The 16,641-nt window shown below is 14.4% G+C and overlaps 4 protein-coding genes across 4 annotated transcripts, besides 43 other annotated features; 3 read left to right on the top strand and 1 right to left on the bottom strand. All coding sequences in view use genetic code 6, as the record gives it.

The window, feature by feature from the left end:
- Positions 1–21: 21 nt before the first annotated feature.
- Positions 22–66: a microsatellite.
- Positions 67–128: 62 nt separating this feature from the next.
- Positions 129–245: a microsatellite.
- A 264-nt stretch (positions 246–509) lies between these two features.
- Positions 510–556: a microsatellite.
- Positions 514–602: a microsatellite.
- Positions 529–591: a microsatellite.
- Positions 603–849: 247 nt separating the features above from the next.
- Positions 850–903: a microsatellite.
- Positions 854–907: a microsatellite.
- Positions 908–1,894: 987 nt separating this feature from the next.
- Positions 1,895–1,973: a microsatellite.
- Positions 1,896–2,035: a microsatellite.
- Positions 1,896–2,129: a microsatellite.
- Positions 2,097–2,135: a microsatellite.
- A 330-nt stretch (positions 2,136–2,465) lies between these two features.
- IMG5_183390 (morn variant repeat protein) lies at positions 2,466–3,098 on the top strand (the record flags this gene model as incomplete). Its single annotated transcript, XM_004027378.1, has 1 exon — positions 2,466–3,098. The coding sequence occupies one exon, from the start codon at positions 2,466–2,468 to the stop codon at positions 3,096–3,098; it is 633 nt and encodes a 210-aa protein (XP_004027427.1).
- A 53-nt stretch (positions 3,099–3,151) lies between these two features.
- Positions 3,152–3,206: a microsatellite.
- A 121-nt stretch (positions 3,207–3,327) lies between these two features.
- Positions 3,328–3,385: a microsatellite.
- Positions 3,386–3,714: 329 nt separating this feature from the next.
- Positions 3,715–3,791: a microsatellite.
- Positions 3,792–6,091: 2,300 nt separating this feature from the next.
- Positions 6,092–6,145: a microsatellite.
- Positions 6,146–6,447: 302 nt separating this feature from the next.
- Positions 6,448–6,497: a microsatellite.
- Positions 6,448–6,511: a microsatellite.
- A 201-nt stretch (positions 6,512–6,712) lies between these two features.
- Positions 6,713–6,763: a microsatellite.
- A 77-nt stretch (positions 6,764–6,840) lies between these two features.
- Positions 6,841–6,892: a microsatellite.
- Positions 6,845–6,893: a microsatellite.
- Positions 6,894–7,810: 917 nt separating this feature from the next.
- Positions 7,811–7,857: a microsatellite.
- A 146-nt stretch (positions 7,858–8,003) lies between these two features.
- Positions 8,004–8,067: a microsatellite.
- A 327-nt stretch (positions 8,068–8,394) lies between these two features.
- Positions 8,395–8,451: a microsatellite.
- Positions 8,452–8,900: 449 nt separating this feature from the next.
- Positions 8,901–9,015: a microsatellite.
- Positions 8,914–8,952: a microsatellite.
- A 17-nt stretch (positions 9,016–9,032) lies between the features above and the next one.
- On the top strand, positions 9,033–10,088 carry IMG5_183380 (hypothetical protein; the record flags this gene model as incomplete). Its single annotated transcript, XM_004027377.1, has 2 exons — positions 9,033–9,479; positions 9,573–10,088. 2 exons carry the CDS (start codon positions 9,033–9,035, stop codon positions 9,819–9,821), a joined length of 696 nt encoding a protein of 231 aa, XP_004027426.1. The 3' UTR covers positions 9,822–10,088.
- Positions 9,476–9,533: a microsatellite.
- Positions 9,481–9,529: a microsatellite.
- Positions 9,482–9,534: a microsatellite.
- Positions 9,534–9,558: a microsatellite.
- A 343-nt stretch (positions 10,089–10,431) lies between the features above and the next one.
- Positions 10,432–10,487: a microsatellite.
- A 215-nt stretch (positions 10,488–10,702) lies between these two features.
- Positions 10,703–10,797: a microsatellite.
- Positions 10,723–10,781: a microsatellite.
- Positions 10,734–10,794: a microsatellite.
- Positions 10,743–10,790: a microsatellite.
- Positions 10,798–11,196: 399 nt separating the features above from the next.
- Positions 11,197–11,237: a microsatellite.
- Positions 11,238–11,289: 52 nt separating this feature from the next.
- On the bottom strand, positions 11,290–12,486 carry IMG5_183370 (methyltransferase like 6, putative; the record flags this gene model as incomplete). The annotated part of the gene is made up of 2 exons (XM_004027376.1): positions 11,290–12,048; positions 12,179–12,486. Coding segments are annotated over 2 exons (1,067 nt in total), but the record flags the coding sequence as incomplete, so codon positions are not given.
- Positions 12,050–12,149: a microsatellite.
- A 365-nt stretch (positions 12,487–12,851) lies between the features above and the next one.
- Positions 12,852–12,914: a microsatellite.
- A 40-nt stretch (positions 12,915–12,954) lies between these two features.
- Positions 12,955–13,015: a microsatellite.
- Positions 13,016–13,084: 69 nt separating this feature from the next.
- Positions 13,085–13,435, top strand: IMG5_183360 (hypothetical protein; the record flags this gene model as incomplete). The annotated part of the gene is made up of 2 exons (XM_004027375.1): positions 13,085–13,218; positions 13,273–13,435. 2 exons carry the CDS (start codon positions 13,085–13,087, stop codon positions 13,349–13,351), a joined length of 213 nt encoding a protein of 70 aa, XP_004027424.1. The 3' UTR covers positions 13,352–13,435.
- A 25-nt stretch (positions 13,436–13,460) lies between these two features.
- Positions 13,461–13,514: a microsatellite.
- Positions 13,461–13,517: a microsatellite.
- A 904-nt stretch (positions 13,518–14,421) lies between these two features.
- Positions 14,422–14,469: a microsatellite.
- A 1,465-nt stretch (positions 14,470–15,934) lies between these two features.
- Positions 15,935–15,982: a microsatellite.
- Positions 15,939–15,982: a microsatellite.
- Positions 15,983–16,641: the final 659 nt, after the last annotated feature.

The following is a 16,641-nucleotide window of genomic DNA, read 5'->3' as shown; positions in this document are numbered from 1 at the left end:
AGAAATTTTATTAATGATTTTATTAATAATAATAAAAAAAGTTAAAAATTTTAAAAAAATTAATAACACAATTAAAATATATAATAATAATAAGAAAATAACATTAATAATCTATAAAAAAACAATTAATAATAAAATATTTAATAAAACAATCAATAAAACAAATAATAAAATATATAATATGATATATAATAAAATACATAATAGAATATATTAGAAAAATAAAATAATAATAATATTAATAATTAAAATATTATTTCTAATTCAAATAACAGTTTTATTTATTAATAAAATATTAATTAGTAGAATAATAATAATCTTTATGGTTACTCTCATTCTTAACAAATAAAAAAAAAATTGAAGAATAAAGTAGTTTATATAACTTCAAAGGGGAGAATTAAAAAATAAGTCTTTTAATAAATTAATTAAATAGCCTTGAAAATATGTTATCTTAAACTAAATCTGAATTAGATAATTTAAAGTCTTAATTTTCAAATTAATGTTAAAAAAATAATAATTAATAAGAATATAATAATAATCAATTAGAATATAATAAATAAAATAATAATTATGATTATAATTAATAAAATATATATAATTAAAACAAATATTTTCCTTAATTTTAAAATTATCATTAATAATGATATTTATAAAAGTTACTTTAAAAAGTTTTTTTTTTTTTTTGATAAGAAAAAAAATAAACAATACAATGGTATATATATTAATTAAATCTATAAATAAATAATTTATAATTTTTTTCACTTAGTATTTTATATATTTAAAAAAATTAAATTAATAGAATAAATGTATACACATATTTTTATAAATATCTATCAATACATTTGAAAAAAATAAAAATAAAATAAGAACAAATATAAAATAAAAAAATATAAATAAAAAATATATATGATACATCTTGATCCTCTTGAAGTAAAAAGATAATATGATAGTTTCTAAGTACGTCCTCTAATGACTTTTAATTAAATTTTATAAAATATAGAATATTTAAAGCAGAACTAAATATATCCTATATCAATAATTGGCTCTGGAAATACTTCCTTTTTATTAAAATGTAATCTTATTCTAAGAAACAACTAAGTATGCTAGGTAACTATAAGATCCTAAACAATTAATAATTATAGTCTATTAAGTAATATTATAAGCGATTATTAATAATAGAATAGTTTAAATTACACTAATTTGAGTATTTATCCTTTCTTTTTGTATGCTAAAGATTTAGAAATTTTTAATTTGATACAATATGATGTTTTTTATGAAAGTATTGAATTTTTCTTTAAAAAAATTAATAGAAAATTAATAATTAGCATAAAAATTAATGGATGATTTAATTAGCTTAAAGTATAATTTATTTACATGATAAAAATATACTTCATAATAATATTAATAGCAAAAATGTTTTTGTTGATGAAAATTTTAACATTAAAATTCAAAAAATAGGATTTGGAAGAAAACTATCATTATATAAAGATATTTATGATCTAGCAATTCTTTTTTGTCAAATAATTTTCGGGTTTGAAGGTCCTTGTGTTGAAATAAATACTTTAAAATCAGGAAATTTTCTTAATGTAAGTATTTATTAGAATTAAGATATTTGGATTAGATAAATGATATATTTAATTAATTTAATGGTTGATGGTTAATAATAAGTTAATATTTATTTCGTTAATGAGTTTTTGGAAAATGTTATGTGTGGAAGAAACGATGAATATTTAGATATGTGTTTAAAAAGTGAATAAATTAATTAAAATGGATAAAATATAAAAAATTATGGAAATAATTAAGTTTAATTTTAAGAAGAATAATAATAATAGTTATTAAAAATTTAATAATAATATATGTATGTTTAATAAGTTTAACAATAATTTTAATTGTATTAATAATAATAAATATAATAATAATAAATTTGTAAATATTAAAAAATTTAATAATAATAGTAAATTTGTTAATAATAATAATAAATTTAATAAAAAAAGTAAATTTAATAAGAATAATAATAAATATAAGAAAAATAAGTTTAATAAGTAGATATAGATGTTAATGAGGAATTATAAAAAATTATAAAATATAAATAAATGTAATAATAATAATAATAATAATAATAATAATAATAATAAGGATTAGAAATTATAAAAGAACAATAAGAACATGAAAATGAATCTGTTAAAAGTTTGTAAAATAACTCGGAAAATTAAAAAATAGTTTAAAATAATAACAATTAATAATTAAATGAATAAAATAATGAAAAAGAAGATAAAGAATTTAAAAATCAAACCTAATAGAAATACTAAGAAATATTACCTATAAATGAAGATTAAAATAATTATGAATATTCCTATTCTTTAGACTTTACCGTATTAAGAGATGTAGGTAATGAAAAATACATTCCTAAAAGTTATTTAGAAAAAGATATAGTAGAAGTAGAAATAAAACAATAGAAGAATATAATGGATTTATTTAAAAAAAAAAACAAAAAAAATTAACAATTATTAGAAACTGAAGAAAAATAAGAAAATATTTAAGAATAAAATGAAACAAATACATATACTGGTGATTTAATTAATAATTTAAAACATGGAATAGGAAAACTATTTAATGAAAAAGGAGTACTTATTTACGAAGGAGAATTCGAAAATGATTAAATAAATGGAGAAGGAATTTAATACTATCCATGTGGAAGTGTTAAATATAAAGGAAAATTCGTTTAGGGAGAACTTGATGGATTTGGAGAATTTTATTATGAAAACAATAGTATTTGCTATTAAGGGGATTTTAAAAATGGATTGTTTGACGGATAAGGAAAAAAATTTACTAATAAGGGAGTTCTTTTACTAGAAGGTGAATTTAAAGGTGGAAAAAAACATGGATTCTTAAAAAAATTTAACTCAGAAAGTGGTTATTTAGAATTCGAAGGATAATATATTAATAATAAAAGATCAGGAAAAGGAACTGAGTATTATGAGAATGGAAGAGTGGCTTTTGAAGGAGTCTTTTAAAAAGGAAGAAAAAGAGGGTTGGGACATATTTATGATGAAAATGGAAATTTTTTAAGAGAAGAACATTTTGAGGATGAATATTGATGATTTTTTTTTTTTTAAATATTATTTTAATATAGTATTAATATGAAAAATAATATTTTTTATTTATGTATTTATAAATTATGTTATTTTTTATATATTTTATTTTTTTACATTAATAAAATATATATTTTATCTTTTTAATTTTTTATAAAAATTTAAAATTAAATTATCTTTTTATATATGTACATAAAATTTTTGTATAAAATGTTTATATAATTTTTAAACATAATTTATATAATATAGTTATTTATTATTTATTTTTAATAATAATTATCTTATAATTTATTAGTTTTTAATTAAATGAATAAAATAAAAATATAATTCATTAACAAATATTAATATTAATATTAATAAAAATAAAAGAAAAAAAAATATGTAGTACATAATTAATTTTATATACAAATGTTAAAATTTAATATTATATATAATTTTAGAATATAATGAGAATTTTTATGTTATTAAATGAAATTAATTCAATTGAAATTATAAGTCATAAGTTTATTACTTATAGCTTAAATTTCAAGTTTAAAATATAAATATGAAAATATCATAATATTTTTATAAAAAAATGTAAAAAAAATAAATAGAAAATATAAAATTTTTAAAATATATTAAAATAAATATAATAATTTATAAATTATAAATTTATAAATATATATATATAAATATGAAATATATATATAATATATAATTAATTTTTATTATATATTTTTTTAATTTTAATATTTATATATAAAAATTTTCTTTATAGTATTTTTTTATTCATATTAAATCTTATAATTAAATGAATAATCATTTCATTTTTACATATTTATATGAATATACGATTTTTCATTTTTTTAATTAAACATTGTATTATTTAATTAACCACATATTAATAACTTTATAAATTTTTAAAAAAGATATTAATAATTTATTTAAAATTTGTTTACGCTTTTAATACTTTAATTAATATTATTTATATAAATAAAGCATTTAATATATATAAATAATTTTTTTTTAAGATAATTAATAGTATTTATATAAAATTAAAATATATATATTTTTTTTTTATTATTAACTTCTAATTAAAAAATTCGTATATTTGCGTTTTATATTATTGATTTTATATATTTTTAAATATGTTAAGATTAAAAAAAAAAATTTAAATAAGTTTTAATTGTAAAAATAAATGTACTTATAACACCATATTATTTTATTTTACATAATAAATTGTTTTTGTAATATTAAAAATTAATTATTAATACTCTTTATTTAGAAATAATATATTATAGTACTATTAAATGATAATATATATATATTTTTTTACTTAATTAATTATTATAATTTCTTTTTTTTTTTTTTTTTATTAACTAAGAATATTAAATTTTATTAAACTCTTATTTTTATTAACAAATAATATACTATTTAAAAAAAAATTAAATCTATATATTTAATCAAATAAAATGATTTTCCTAAATTTTGTTTTCATAATGTTCATTTATTAATTTTTCAACTTTAAAATAAACACTATCATCTGGGTGATTACATAAAGCTTCAAGTATATTTTCAAAACCATAAGCCGATAACTTATGTTTAATAGGACATACATAATCTTAATCTTAATCATTATTTTCTATTTTATATTATTTAAGTAAATTATCTAAGCCTTCTAAAGAATTAGTAATAATTTCTTAGTCTTATATATTAAACATAGATACATAAGCCTTTAAAATATTATTTTCTATTAATCTATTCAATTAAAGTTTATTGCATTTTTATATAAGGATTAAAAATAAAAAGCATATTTCACGTACATTCTAAATTTATCAAATAAATATTTTTTTTACAAAATATATAAAAATAACCTAATAAACATCTTTTTCGGCTAATTAGATTATTTTATCTATAACTCTTCCATAGTCAAGTATTTATTCTATTTATAATTCATTTGCTTCATATACAATATTATATAAACTCCATATTGCTTCTTTTCTTAAATCAAATTATGCACTATCTAAGGATTTGTCAATATATTATAAATAGTTTTTAGAAAATAAAAACTATTTAAATATATATTATATTAAATATTTAATTTTTTTTATTACTTCTATTAAATTATTTGTTATTGATAAAATATTACCTATAATTGATATTACATATTATTAAAATTCATTATAGTTAAAGAAATTTAGTAATTATTCTATTAGTTATTTATTATCTAATTATTAACATATTTCTTGATATTTTGTTAATTAATATAATATTTAACATCCATAAAAATTTAAATTTATATCATTTTACTTTAAATAATAAATACTTTGATTTAAAATAAATAATTAATCTTCCTTTTTTATAAATTAAATTAATAAAATAAATATTCTTTATTACTATTTAAATGTTTAAATTATCAATATGAATTGTTATTGATTTTATAGCCCAAGCAATATCTTATTACAATTCCGAATCTTTTTAGAGTAAATCAGAAAATCCTTTTAATAATGACAATCCTTAGTTATCATAAAAAAATTATGCTGCTTATTAATAATCTATACATAAAGAAGATATTCCGCATATTCCCTTTATTATTTTATAAAAAAATAGAATATAATATATCAATTCTATATTTTTTTTATATATTTTTATGATACTGTTTAAATTGTTTTTATATTTTAATCATTTTTAAGCAAATTCATAAATGCCTGTATTAAATTTTATAAATTATTTAAAATTTTTTCAAATATTTTTTAATTTCCATTAATAATACAAAAATCAATAATTAATCCCGCATTAACTTTAATTTCTTCATTAAATTAATCAGACATGTAACTTAATAAATGATTAAAAATACTTCCTATTATTATTCGTTCTTACATATACATACTTGAATTATAAATTAAAAGTTCTTTTAAAATTAAAAGCTTTTCTTCTAATATTTTAGGATTCGCTGCTAAAAATATTTATTATTTTTCAAATTAATTTTGTAAATTATCAAAATAAGAAAATAATTCCTTTTTAATAAAATTTATTTATAATTTTTGCTTTAATATAAAATATTTATCATTTTTACATTTATTGTTTAAAATTAAATTTTTGGTTCTTTTTCTTAATTTGCTTGATCTAGATCTTAATTTATTTGGCGCTATAATAATTTGATTCTATTCATTTATAAAACTTTAGTCTTTTTAGACTATCTTATTTCTTTATGAAATTAATCTCGCTTTAAAGCGATCATTTGATTAGTGATATCATATTAATTTTAAATTTAGTTTAAGTTTTAGTTTTATTCTTTATTAATAAACATATTCATCATTTTTTTGTAAAAAAATAGTAAAATATTTTTTATAATTTTAAAAAAAAAAATTGTATATAAAAACATTAATAAATTTATAATTAAAAAAATATAAATAAATTTTTAATATTTAAAATATATATTTATAATTTTTATACAATCATAAATTTTTAAACTAAAGTAAAATATAAATATTGCAAATTATTATAATTTAAATTTAAAAAAACTATTTAATTATATAAACATTAGTTTGTATAATAAATTAAAAAATAATAAATATATTTTTATAATTTAATTTTCATAAAAAATTATATTAAATTTATTTTAATTATTATTATAATTAATAAAAATTAAAATTAAGATATAATATAAAAAAAAATTACATATATATATATATATTTTAATTATATTATAATATGGATAAATATTATTGACTTATAAAAATACAAAATTAAATTTATATTGTTTAAGAATTTAATAATAGATATATAATTTTTATATATAGATATTAACTTATATAATATTGTTAATATCAAGATTTTTGAGATTAAAGAGAATTTAAATTTAAGTGAATTTCTTCATTTAATTTATGGTTTGATTATAAAAGAGATTAATAAGAATTCATAATCAGAAATTATGATTATACTAATTTTAAAAGAAACATTTATTATAATAATATTATTAATAGGGAATATAAATAGGAGCATATTAGTTGTTCAAAAATTTGGTTAATTATAATTTATATTTCATCTACTCAATATTTTTTTATTTTTCTAGATTTAAATCATTTATCAAATTATTTTCATTTTTTTCAATTTTTTCCTTTGAAATTTAAATATTGGTTTCGTTTTAAGTTTTTGAAATGACACTTCCTGCTTAAGTTGAGATAATTTAGCAATTATTAGTTTATTTTACATTATCTATGTTTTTTATTATACATATTTTAGATTTATATTAATATTTAGTAGTTTAGTTTAATTTTCTAAATTTTATTCTGTAAGCATTAAGAATTGTTTTAGCTGAAGAATAGTTAATGTCTAATTCTTTTGCAGCCTATATTATTTTATTTAGATAAATATATGTTTAATATATATATATATTTTAATTACGAATTTTATCTTTTGGCTTTTGAAAAAAACTCTTTATATTAACTTTTGTCTTTTTTTAGAAGAAATACGTTAATATTTTCTTTATTATTGTATGTTTTAGTCAACTTAAATTTCATTCATTTAAATAGAATTATTATTTTCTTATTATACTTACTTCATTAAATTAAACTAGTAATCTTTTTTTTGAAACCTTTTTTTTATTTTATAAATATATTTATTTTTATTTTTATTTAAATTTTTTTTTTTTTTTTTTAAATTATACTTTATACTTTAATTGTTATTTTACGACTATTTATCTACTTTAAAATATTATATGGTATTTAAAGGTGAAAAATAAATATATTTAAAATTATAATAAAATAATTACAAATTAAAATAATTTTTTTTATATATATATAGTAATTAATTCTATTAAAAACTTTTTTTTAAAAAAGTTTATTTACATTTACACAGATATGCCTGATAACTATATAATAAATGAAAAAATGTAAATAACATACAGTATATAAGTCATCAGACTAAAAAATAAACTAAACTATATACGAATTAATTATAAATATAAAATAAACATATAGCTAATTAAGTTATATAAAAAATTATAAATCCATTTTCTAAAATTGTCATATATATAATTGATATAAAAAGATTTTTTTAAATAATTTAATATTATTTTTAAATAATTTTATTTGTCTTAGTATATTTATACTTATTTAAATTAATATATAAATATAGGTTAATATTTTTTCAATAATAAAAAATACAAAATAAGTTAATAGAAAGCTATTTTATATATAAAAGTAAAGTTAGTTTTTTATTAGTCCTATAAAATCTATTTAGTTTATATCAATTTTTTAATTTATGTTTTATTTATTATTAGTTTTTATAATATATAAATGGGGGGACTTATATTAATTTAAATAATTATATTTGATATAACTAATAATTATATTTTATATAACTAAAATTATATTTTTAAACAATTAATGTTACTATTAATAATTTTAATATGAATTTCAATACAAAATTCTTAATTTAAAAATTGAAGAGATTTTTTGTTAGATAAGAATTATAATTTTTTAATTTTGTCAATTTTTATTTTAAAAAAATTTCTCATATTTAATTTTTGTAGATTGAGTTTTTAAAAAGAGTTGTAGAAAAATAAAAGTAATATGTATTTTTATTTTGATAAATTTTTTAATAAAATTAATTTTGAACAAAGATATAATTAGTTTTTTGGAATACATATAAATTATATTTTAAAATTTAAATATTACTATTATATTTTAGTTTTTATTATTATAAGGATTTTTTTTATCTGATAATAAATAATTTTTTATTTATCAAAAATAATTTTAGACTTTTTTTAATAATTTTTTTTTTTTATTATTTCTTTTGAACAAAAAATAAAAAAGAGATTATAACAAATATAAAAACTAAAATATAAAAATAAATAAAAACAAATAAATAAATAAAATAATTTGATGATAAATAATAATCTATTACATAAATAAATATAAATAAATAAATTATAACATAATAATAATTAAAAATCATATGGCCCTTACTAAATATAAATTCAAAAATGTTTTCGGTTAACCTCTCCAAAGATGGGATGACTTAAAGCCTTTAGGAGCTACAACAGACGGTTTTGTGATAGATGCAAATCAATCATTTATAGCATTTGTTTTATCTTCAGGAGGTGGAATAGATTTGGGAATATTAAACCATAACTAAACTGGAAGAGTATAAAATATTCCCCGTTTAAGAGGTCATTAAGGGCCTATTACTGACTTCAAATTTTTACCTCATTTAAATAATCTAATAGCTTCATGCTCGGAAGATACTACAATTAAAATATGGTAGCTTTAAGATGATAATAAAGAAGATATTGTCTAACCATAGTAAAATTTAAATGGACATCATAAAAAAATTAACTTATTATGCCCTCATTTACACTCTTAGGGAATTCTTGCATCTTCATCATATGATAATACAGTTTAAGTAAAAAAAAAAAAAAAAAAAAAAATTAAAAAAAAAAAAAAAAAAAAAAAAAAAATATATATATATATATATATATATAATAACAAAATTAAGATATGGGATATAGAATAAGGAAAAAGCTTATTTAGTATAAAATAAGATTCTAAAGTCGCTTTATCTCTAGATTGGTCTTAAGAAGGTTCAATTTTAGGTTCTTCTTGGAACGATAAAATGGTAAAAAAATATATATATATTTTATATTATAAAAAAAAAGACGAAAATAATCGATCCTAGACAATAATAAATAGTAGAATAATTTTAAGCTCATTAAGGTTATAAAGCTTAGAAATTCGCATGGATTGAAGGTAAATAAACTTTTGTGACATGTGGATTTGATAAACAGACTTAAAGATAATTAATATAATGGGATATGAGAAACATCTAATAATAAATAGAAATTAAAGGAGTGCATTAAAATACGGGAATTTTATAACCTTATTTTGATAATGACATTGGAATATTATACTTAACAGCGAAAGGAGAAGGCAATATAAGAATTTTCGAATATACTAATGGAAGTTTTATTACTCATGGTAATGATTATTAAGTCACTGATACTACTAAAGGGTATGGATTTTACCCAAAAAATGTGATTGATGTTCAAAAAAAAGAAATTATGAGAGTTATTAAATTATGTGGTAGCTATGCTTAGTCTATTTCTCTTATCTGCCCAAGAAAATCTGATTAATTCTAAGAAGATTTATATCCTGATTTTGCTTATGATTATTCTTAGTAAGCAAATAATTGGGCATAGGGAAACGATTGTTTGGCTAAAAGAATGAAATTTTTGAATAGATAAAGCGATAATATAAATTAAATTAATAATAATATTAATTTTAATAAATAAGTAAAATAATATATTTTTATATTTTTTAAAAATAAAAAAAAACTAATAAAAGGAAAATTAAAAAATTAATAATAATAATAATAATAATAATAATAATAATAATATAATGATATTAATAATAAAGATATATAAGATATATTTACTTAAATTAATAACAATTATTCTCCTTAAAAATAATTAAATAATAACACTTTATAAGATATAAATTTATAATAATAGTTATAATAAAAATCTAATTTGTAATTTTTACAATAAGAAATTTTATAGTAATAATAATAATAGTTTGATTAGATTTTATAAAAATAATAAAATAATGATTAAATTACTAAAGATTTTTAAATAAATTAAAATAACGATAATAATGATAGTAATCAAATTAATTAAAATAATTAAAATAATAAATTAAATTAAAATAAATAAAATAACAAAAATTTACTTAAAAACTTATTTAATAATAAGAAGATCTTATTAATAATTTAAATTTAGCAATTGAAAATAATAACTTCGATCAAATCTAAGACACAGCATAATAAATCAAAGAAACATTTTAGTTTTTAAAAGAAAAAATTTTTTGAAAATTATAATCATAATTTATTTAAAAATATAATATTATAGAATTTAAATTCGAATAAAATACAATTTTACTTAAATAAATAAAATTTTTATTAAATTTATATAATAAAATTATTATATATATATATATTAATATATAATATTTATTATTATTTTTATAAAAAAAAAATTAAAATAATTTTTTTTTATAAATTATCTGATTATCTGATAGGATAAAAAAATATAATTTAAAATTAAATTTATAAAATATAATATAAAAATTATCATTATTAATTTTATTAATTATCTTTTTAATTTTACGCATTTTATTAAATTTTAAAAGGTTTTCTAAATCTCGCTTATAACCAAACTCTATACATTTACAGGCCAGTTTTTCTATTTTCGAGATATCTATTATGTACATTATTTTCGATTTCTTCAAATCCTGCGTTTATGAAATAACTAGAAATTTCTTCTTTACTGAAATAATAAACTCTTGTTCCATCATGCTTTACATAAAAATTATCTTTTAATTTCCTTCCTTTTTTTCTTGAAAAATTAAGTTAAGCAAAATCATATAAACCATAATCTCTAAAATAAATAACACTATCTTCTTTCATCCAATTAAATATTTTTTAAATTACCATCTAATGGTTTTCAGGAGCTATGGCACTTAAAACAAAAATAAGTGTCACTATATCTGCTGCAGGGTAAAATTCTACCGGAAAAGGGTCATTAACTAAATCTTGGATAGTAGCAATTATTTTCTCAGGGTCATAAGAAGGGGCTTTTTTTACCCATTCAATAGCTTTTTAGGAAAAATCGCTAGCGTAAAATTTCTTTATAGTTGGATATTAAGGCATAAGAGGATATATAGTATCACCTACACCACATCCTAATTCACACATAATAAAGGAATTTTCTTTATTTTCAGGATTGTTCATTGCTACTAATTCTTGAAATTCTTTGTATAAGTAATGACGATTGTGGAAAAAACCTAGTTTGTGGTGCTTGTAAAATTTATTCCATTATATATTGTTTTATTTATCAATTTTTTAATATTATTCTTCTTCTAATAAATTCATGTCTTGGCTTATCATTTCTTTAGCTTTTTATTCTAATTCATCATTCCTATATTTATAAATAATATATATATATATATATATATATATATATATATATATATATATATATATATATAAAAAAAAAAAATATATATATATATATTATATTTTATTTCTTTATATAATTATCGATTTACCATTAATAAAATAAGACGGGCATAGTTTATTTTCCTTTTTTATTTATATCATATTTTTGACGTATTTCTTCTCTTAATTTTTATATTTAATCTGGTAATATTTATTCCCAAGTGGATGGTTTTTATTCAAGATTCATTTGTGTTTTTTATAATTTCTTTTCAAAAGGTTTTAATTTTTTAGAAATTTAGGTTTCCATGTTTTATGTTTTTTTTTCTTCATTATCTTCTTCGTTTTCTTCTTCTTATTATTAATCTTCTTCATATAATTATTTTTCTTAATTTTAATTTTATTACGCTTATTCTGTCATTCTTTTTAAGTTTCTATATTTATTATTTATGTAATATTTTTTTATTTATTTTTAAGGTTAAATATATAATATTAATATATTTATATTGATTGTCTCTTTATATAAAATTTGATAAATTAATAATTCTGAATTAATTTTTTTTTAAAAGCATGCACATAATAATAATATTAAATTTTATTTTTATATACACAATTTACAAAATAAAAATGATAAAAAAAAATATATTTTTCTTTATGATTGAATTTTTTTAATAATAAAATACATTAAAAACAAACGATTCTAAAAAGTAAAAAACAAAAAATACAAAAATTTCTTATTTTATTTTATAAAATATTTATTTTTTAATAAATTTCATAATTCTTTTAAAAAAATTAATTAATTAAATATTTTAATGTAATTAATTAAATTAATTTAATTGAAAAAATTAAATAAAAAAAAGGATGAAATAATAAATATATAAAATTAAACTAAAATTATTATTTATTTTAATAAAAATAAAGGAATTTTTAGTTTTTTAAAAAAATAAAATACAAAAAAACAAAAACAATTAAATAATAGAAAATAGGAAGAGATCTTTTAAATTACCAAATTTTAGAAAATGAAAAATAAAAAAATAAAATTCAAAAGAATAATTTAAGCTCCAAATTCATATTTCATGGATATAAAATGTATGAATTGCTAAAAGGTTTAAATGATTTTTTCACATGCATAATCTACTATTCTTTGTGAAAAGTAATTTAATTTCTTATTTAAAAAAATAATATATTTTTATACTATTTTATATAGTTGTTCTGCCATATTATGTAAACCAAGTGGAGGTAAAGCTTAAATTACTCCAGGATGTGCTTTTAAAATTAAAAATTGAGAAATTTAATATTACAAAAAATTATAATATAATCAAATAATAATTATCGATATTACAAATATTTGAGTTTTATACTTTTTTATAAATAAAAAAAAATATTTAAATTCTAATAAAAAATTATTATAAAAAATTATTTGATAAAAAGTTATATTAAAATATTATTATATAAATATATCTAATATTTATAATTTTTTTTTTTATATTTAAAAAAAAATACTTTTATTATAAAAATTTTGTTAAAAAAATATATAGTTTAATTTATTATATTTATTGTATATAAATTTTAACCTTTTTTAAAAACAATTTTAATTTTACTTTTTGCTTTCGTTAAATTGTTATTTTTACTATATTTTTATTCTTTCTAAATGTTTTTATTTATTTATTAACTAAGTAGTTATTATAAAATAATTGTATGATTTTCTTTTTATTGTTCTTAACTTTAAGTTAGAAATAATTATAATAAAAGCAAAAATAACAAAAATAATACTAAATATTATATATTAATTTTATTCTATGTAATAATTAATTTTTTTTTATATTTAAGATAATTTTTTTATTTAGTGATATGTTATTTCTTTACAATTTATTGATTTTTTTTTATTTATGTAAATTATTGAATAATAATATTATTATTTTAATTATGAATTATTAATAGATTTTTTTTAGTGATAAAAAAATAATTATTTATGGATATACATAAATAAAAAAATAAGATATAATAAAGATAAAATGACTATATATATATTTAAATTATAGATAAAAAATTAGTTAAGTAATTTATATTTTACAAACGAAATAACAAAAATTAAAAAATATACAGTTTATAATTATTTTCCTATATCTTTGTTTTTAGATTTTATGAAAGCTGCAAATTTTTATTTTTTTATTTGTTACAATAATATAATCTAAAATTATATTTTCTCCTTTATCTCCAACTTCAGAAATAGGCCCTTTTGTATTGGTTTAATATGTATCTTTATCAAAAAAATTTTAAGAAGATATGTATATTTTATTAGAGTATTATGAATATTTATATTTAATTACATTATATTATATTATATTAAATTATTTAAAGAAATAAAAATGATGATTTAGTAAATAAATAAAAATGTTATTTATTTCAAAATTAAAATTTTGTGCTTGTGAATTATATATAGATCAATGATATAATAAAAGTAAAAATAATTAGGTAAAAAATACAAATGATTATTTCTTTATTAATTAACTATTATATATATATATATTAAAATCTTTTAATTTAAATAATTAAATATTTTAAAAATCTGAGAAAATGAATACTATTATTATTAATAAATAATTATTAAAAATATCTGTTATTTATATTACTTTTACTTTATTATTATTATTATGATTATACTTGCAGATATTCTCATAATGACAACTAGTGATAAGAAAGAAATTTCTTATGTTGAATAATATGATTTTCAAATATTCAATTAAAGGCATAAATGAACATTCCGAACACAAATTATTTAGCTTATTATCTAAATTGGATTATTCTAAATTATTATAAAGTGATAAATATAAAGAGTTTCTTGATTTTTATCTATATGCAATATTATGCCATGATGTAGTTATAGAGAAAAAAGATAAAAAAAAATATTTTTTAAGAATCTTCCTTATACCTTGATAAAGTTTGCTTAGTTTAGTCAGCTTGTAAATATAATTTTAAATTTTTAAAAAGTAGATCAAAATAAATTTTAATAAAAATTATGAATTAATTTATTTATTTTTAGATTTTTAAATTAAATTTATTTTATAAGTGAAAGAAAAAGGAAGAGTATAATAATATAAGTAATATATTATTATTTTATTTTGTTATATAATACTTTTTTTTTTTTTTAAGATGACGAAAACATTTTTATTTATAGTAAAGGTGAAGACACTTTTTTTAATATAAAATCTATCTAAACATACTTCTGTGGATTAAAAAAAAACTGTTTTTTAGAGTTTAAAAAGATATTCATAAAAAATTTTATTTTTATTTAATAGAAATTTTAGTTCTTTTGTAAAAATTAAATCAAATAAAACAAAATATTATAATTATTTTCAATAATACTTTTTTTTTTTTTTAAATCGTTACTCTAATTTTATTATAAAAAGTCTTTAATAGCATGTCATATTTAAAATTATAAAATATATTACCAAAAAAAAAAGAATTTAGAGATTTATTTATATTTAAAAAAAAAATATAATAAAAACCATTACTTAATATAATAAAAAAAAACTCAATATTAATATTATTCAATATAAAATAAAAAAATTTATTTGGGTAAAAAAGATATTTTAAATTATTTTAATAACTAAAAATATATAAAAAATAAATATCTTTTTAAATTATAAAGGAATGATTTAATTTACAAATTATATTAAGAAAATAATATTTTTTTACTAAAATTATTTTTTAACAAAATAAAAATAACTTTTATTTCATAATTGAAAATTACAACTTTTAATTATTGCATTTTTTTTTTTTTTAATGTTTAGTAAATATATTTATTTTATATAATATGCCTTTAGTCAGGATTTTTTCTTAGTGAAATTTTTTTTTTTTTGATAATCATATTTATGTTTAATTTAATTATGATTTATTTATATTAATGATTTATTAATAAAAAAGATTTTTTTATATATTATATTATTTATTTTAAATATTTTTATTTATATTTTCTAATATTTATTTTTTTATTATATATTTTGAATTCTGTTTGTTAAATACTTAACAAAAAATATAAATAATGTTCTTTGAATATTTATTATTTAATAATCATTGTGTAAAATAATTTAATATTTCAACTAATAATTATATTTTTATTAAGTGCTTTAATTAAATATAAAAATATAATTTATTTTATTTTTATATAATTATTTATTTAGAGAAAAAAAATATATATATATACAATCTTTTGTTAAATTATTCATAATATAAATTTGTTAGTTTAAATACATAAATCAATAAAAATATCTTTTATTTTTAATTAATAAATAGATATATTTATTAATATGATTTTTTATATATCTAAATTATAAATTTCTGTTATTAATATTAATAATAATTAAATTTAATATATATTATAATATGTTATATATTATTTTTATTTTTTGAAAATTATTTAATTAATATAATATATCATATAAATATTTAATTATCAAAATCTAAAAAATATTTTTTAATTTATAATTTAATAAAAATATTTGAAATATTTAATAAATTTTGTGATTAATATATCATGATAATAATTAAAAAAATAATGGAAATATATATTATT

Source organism: Ichthyophthirius multifiliis (genome assembly GCF_000220395.1).
Source record: "Ichthyophthirius multifiliis unplaced genomic scaffold scaff_1120509251332, whole genome shotgun sequence".
In the NCBI taxonomy this organism is placed as follows: domain Eukaryota; phylum Ciliophora; class Oligohymenophorea; order Hymenostomatida; genus Ichthyophthirius; species Ichthyophthirius multifiliis.
Note: the sequence above shows the minus strand (reverse complement) of the source record. Positions and strands in the feature narration are given on the sequence as shown.